This window comes from Condylura cristata, unplaced genomic scaffold, assembly GCF_000260355.1.
Source record: "Condylura cristata isolate star-nosed mole 26May11 unplaced genomic scaffold, ConCri1.0 scaffold00034, whole genome shotgun sequence".
Taxonomy (NCBI): Eukaryota; Metazoa; Chordata; class Mammalia; order Eulipotyphla; family Talpidae; genus Condylura; species Condylura cristata.
Window position 1 is genome coordinate 10,361,518 of NW_004567135.1, and position 5,148 is coordinate 10,366,665.

Below are 5,148 nucleotides of genomic sequence, written 5' to 3' on the forward strand. Positions count from 1 at the left end.
GCGGTGGGGCTCCGGGGGCGCGCTCTGCGGGGGCACCGCGGCGGCGCTGGGCTGGGGCAGCGAGAAAGGGAGGCCGGGCAGCTCCAGCGCCGTGGCGTTCGAGTCGCAAATGACGCTGCGGCGGAAGAAGCGGTGCTCCGTGGTGGTCGTGGTCGCCGCGGCCCCGCGGCTGTCCTTGTCCATAGTGTGGCGGCGGCGCCGGTACTCCTCGGTCCTGCCGGTGGCCGCATCGGTGGCCGCGGAGCCCAGCTTCTCCCCCACGGAGGAGTCGGAGCTGGAGCCATTCTTGGGGGCCGGGGCCGGCGGCGAGAGGAACAGGGAACTCGCAGTGCTGCTCGGCTTCTCCGCGGCGCCGCCAGACATGGTCGGTCCGCCGAGCGAGGCGAGCGGGCTCGAATTTGTGAGTGAAGACCCGACGGGGGGCCGGCTCCGAGGGGCGGAGGAGGTCGTCGGCAGTCGCGCTCCGGGGGCGCCTGCTCCCCGGCGGGTTCGGTGCGAGCCGGACGCCGCCTCCTCGCTCAGCACTGACAAGCCGCCCCGGAGGAGAGGCGGGACACCCGGCCCTGTTGCGGCGGCTGCTGCGGCTCACACGGCGGGCTCGTCGGCGGGCGATCGAGGAGCTGAGCCACGGGGGTTAGCGCCTCACGGTCCGCATCCATCCTGCGGCGAGCGGCGGCCGGGAAGGCAGAAGCAGCTGAGGCGCCGCAGTCATGAGGGGCAGGGCCAGAAGCCGGCACCGAGTCGAAGCGGATGCGGCGGACGCCGCCGCGGCTCCAGCTCCCGGCCGCCGCTTCCCCGGCAGGGCGGGCTAGGCCCTGAGGGCGGCGGCACCGCGAGGAGGGGACAAGCCCGGACTCCCGAGCGGTGGCAGCTCCAGGGCCGAAGGAGTGGGAGGGGCCGGGAAGGGCGAGGGAGGGCCGGGTCCGGCTCCCGGTCAGTCAGTCAGTCGGTCGCCTCCTCCCACACGCGCCCCCAGCTCGGGGGACCAGCCTCACCGGGCGCCCATCGCCCGGATGCGAAGGGCCGAAGCCTCGAAGCCTCGATGCCTGAGGAGCGGGCCCCCCCTTCCCCGAGGCCTCCCCGCCCGCCCCGGGCCTGGCAAACCCCGGTCTCCTCCCGGGCCGGTGCCGGGGGCTGACGGAGGGAGGGAACGGTGGGGAGGGGAGGGCCGCTCACCGCGGAGCCCGGGCTCCGCTGCTTCTCTGGGCCGAGAGTAAAGGAGACCGAGAGGACTGGGTGAAGGGGGGTAGGGAGAGAAAAGAGTAGTCACCCCCACCAGGCGCCTTCTGTCACCGAAGATGGGGGTACACAGTGGCCCGAGTGAGAAGAGCCGCGTCCGCCGGGGAAACTCTCCGCGCTAAATGGCGCCGGGAGTCTCAAGCCTCCACACAGCCCGCTCCGACCCCGCCCCCCGCCGCCCGGGGCAGCCCTACCCCCACCTCCCTTTCGGGGCTCTTGCGCAGGCGTAGGAGTACCGAGGTTCCTTGGGACTTGTAGTCTCGGCGTCTGAGGAATGACAGGGACTGAGGAGGAAGGAACCTACGACTTCCGTGATGCCCTGCGTTTGCCCCAGCCTGAGGCCTCATGGGAGTTGTAGTTTTCCTTGGAAACCGCCCCTTCTGGAAGGCTGATGGGAGCGTCACCGGGTCGCTAAACCCCATACTTAAATCAGCGCTAGTTAGAAAAATCATTATTTAGGGATTAATTGTGGAAGAAGAAAAGGAAGAAAAAAAAAGAAGTGGGAGGACACCACTAGAGGAGAGACTCCCATCATGCTCTGCTGAGGCGAGGGAGAGCTTTTAGGGTTGCCATGCAATGAAAAATGATCTGTTGTTCATCTTTAATGGAGAGAGACGCAGTAGTGTTGAGGAACTGTAGGGGTGTGGGGGTGGAGGGGAAAGGCAAAGCAGGAGAACCAGAGCCTAAACTCTTGAGAGTCAGAGGAGCTAAAGATTCCTCCCTAAGGGTAAAAAGAAACTTTGTGAAGATTGCGCATGATACTAATATTGATTAAATGGTTAGAAGAATTATCTTCTAAGCGCCTCCCTCCCTTCCGTAACAATTAAGGCTACATTTTCAGCTCCAGCCCAACACAGATATTCTGGCTCTCAAAGATGGGCTGGCTGCCCTAATGAAATCAAGGATCATAGCAAACTCTTTGCTTTGCTGGGGGGGTGGGGGGGAGGAGAAGAAGAACTTTGGGGGGGCGGGGGGGAGGGTATGGATTTGTGAAAAAGATAAAATCTGCATATCTTTCTATCTTTTACCACAATCTGTGAGAGTTGGGATGACTTCTACCTAGTTGGTTGAAACTTAATTTCATCTTTCTTTTGCTTATAGTTTAGCAAAACAACACTCCCGCTTTCTCTGGAGGTGCAGGAGTGTACATATATAATTCATTCTGTGGCTTTGCACGTAGAAGAAATGTGGATCCTTAGCGTTCACAGTAATGGAATGCTTTTCTTGAAAGCATCCTTGAGCTCTCTTAGACCCCTTGGCTCTTTGCAACTCAAGACTGTACAAGTAGGTGGTGAGCACCAGGGGGCACCAGACAGAATAGGAAGCCAGACCCGCGAGGCAGATGGCAGTTAAAAAGTCAGCCCCAACGGGTATGAGCGGGAAGCACTTAAACGTACCAACTGCATCAGAGCGTCCACACGCTCTTACCTCTCATCAGCGCCCGCTATGGTATCAACTTAGAAACGCACATCCTAGCCAAGTACCACAATACAAGGGTGAGTAGTTTAGAAGCAAATTGACAGAAGATTCGCTGGCACTAGTGTCCCCACAACGTATCTGGCTGGACTCGACCTAAAGAAGTTCTGCTATACAATTCGTATTAATTGCTCTGATAACAAACAGTTACACTATTTTTCATCTTCTTGTTTATCATAAGTTAGATTTTCAGGCATCAAAAATGTGTTTTAAAACCAATGGTTGTTAGGCTTCATGAAGCAAGTAGGTTATGAACATTTTAATGTACACACTCAGTAGGATCAACTAGAGTATTAATTAAAAGTCCACTGTTTTAGGAAATATATCCTTCACTTGTTTGCTATGAAATAGTACATCTCGATGTAGTATAAAGAGTGACATGTATAAATTTAATGTATAGCAAATTTAATGTATAAATTTAATGTAAAGCAAAGGAAGAAATTACTTGAAAGTACATTTTATTGTACATCTTGAGGCAGCTTCTTAGAACTTGCTCAATTCTTGCTTTACCAGGAAAAATAAACACAAAGCAACTATAAACTGGGCAAGTTAAAAAATCAATAAATCACAAAGTTCAAATCTTGGCACCATAAAAAATGAGGATATTTCTGTGTGAATGGTCATTAAAAGACTTTATTATTGCCTATTCTTGTTTACTGAGCCCTGGAACTCTGGCCACACTGTGTTGAATACAACTCCCTTGACAATCACCATGCCCTATCAATGCATCATTTCAACCAAGAAAAACTAAATTCATTGTAAATTACCTAGCTATTGATTTAAGGACACATGACAGCTTTTCCTACGTGTATAATGTAAGTTTGACTACGAGAACAGGTACTTTTTTAACGATTAAGTAAGGATTTGGGGAAGCAGCCAGGATGACTGTGATAACACTATTTCATTCAGGGTTTATGGTGTGCTGCATGTTGGAGCTCTGTGCTACTCAATACATGCCACAATATGTGACTACACTCACCAAGGGCACTATGGGTCAGGTGGGGGACAACAGTCAGCAACAAATGTGACTGCTGTAGGTGACTGCAGCATTTACTGGAGGATATGGGGAAGACTGCCACTGTATGTGAGAAGGGAATCTCCACTCGATGTGGCCAGTCCATCAGACTGACACATGTCAGCATTGGCAGAAACCTCAATAGTCACCTCTTAGTCACCTCCACAGTCACCTCACCTTTTTCTGGAAATCAGGAAGTGAGTGCTTTGGGTGAGGAAGGCGAAGGTGATTATCTGAATGACTGGACAGTGCTTTGTAATGGGCCCTGCTGGTGAGGATGGTGAGGTGTGGTCCAAGCATTCCTCCAATCGTGTTCTGCTGTCACAGGTGCACAGGTGAACAATATGGCTGAACTATCAGTGGGCCAAAAGAAGTGCATGGCATGGCCCACTCAAACCAGAACTACTATGGAAAACCATAGAAGGCATCTTCATGAAGCCTAGTGAATTGTTGAAGGCAGAATCCCACCACACAGAAGTGAGTCTGATACCAGTGTCACCATACTGTGTTCATAGACTTCTGCCGCTGCTTCACGCTGGCATCCCTGCCACAGGTTCTTTGGGCTGTAGCCATGCCACCACTGAGTTGAAGGAAGACGCCTGACAGAAAACAGCTGTGTTTGGAAACTTCAGCCCTTCAAATTTGAATGGGCGGTTCTTCCTGACTTGGGTTAATTGTTTCTGAGTACAGATTGTTCTCCCAGACATGGGTCAGTCTTTTTTTGCTGGTAAGGGAGCAGATGCTTTTTATTCATATTGATTAAACAAAAAATGAGGGACACATTCCTTCTAAAATAGAGAAATTTTTATTTCTCAGAAACTTGGCATCACTGATTATTCACATATATGACTTTTCCCCTACTCCTTTCCTCCAAAATGAGTTTTTTAAAAAAGAACTTACTTGCTACTCTTTGTGGTGTTATTCATTAGGTATGCTATTTCATAAACTGATTAATCCCTAAAAGAAAACAGGTACAACTTTGAGTAGAACCATACTTTGTACTATGCTTAGATTTAAGGTTAAGTAAGCTTTTTAGTGTGCAAATTTTATTACAGAAACTTATTTAACTTATTTGCCCAATGCCCATTTTAATGTTTCCAACTTGCAACGAACATTTTTTCTGTGACTCATTACTCATAATATCCCTAATAGTATTTTTTCATTTCTGTCATTTCAACTACCAAGCAAAGAACTAACCTCTCTATAATACATATAAAGCATCTAGTGAAATAAGTAGAGGTAAAAAATGCAATGGACGCCCTAAGTTCAGAGATATGACTTCCTGAGAAGTAGATCGAGAATATGAGAATTTTCTTTTCCTCACTGTTTTTTTATGCACCGAAGTCCTTATTCATCTTCTCACGTTGATTCATATTTCTTTTCATTTTCCACCCATTCTTGTTTTATATTTGCATGGT

At 50.6% G+C, this 5,148-nt stretch overlaps 1 protein-coding gene and 1 pseudogene across 1 annotated transcript in view; one reads left to right on the forward strand and one right to left on the reverse strand.

Annotated features, from left to right (window-relative positions):
- Positions 1–436, reverse strand: part of WNK1 (WNK lysine deficient protein kinase 1) — a 129,479-nt gene extending 129,043 nt beyond the window's left edge. Inside the window, exon 1 of the mRNA XM_004692541.2 lies at positions 3–436. Within this exon, the coding sequence (XP_004692598.1) occupies positions 3–363 (361 nt within the window). The 5' untranslated portion in view covers positions 364–436. The remainder of the gene's footprint in view (positions 1–2) is intronic.
- Positions 437–2,424: 1,988 nt separating this feature from the next.
- Positions 2,425–4,333, forward strand: LOC101632535 (annotated as a pseudogene).
- Positions 4,334–5,148: the final 815 nt, after the last annotated feature.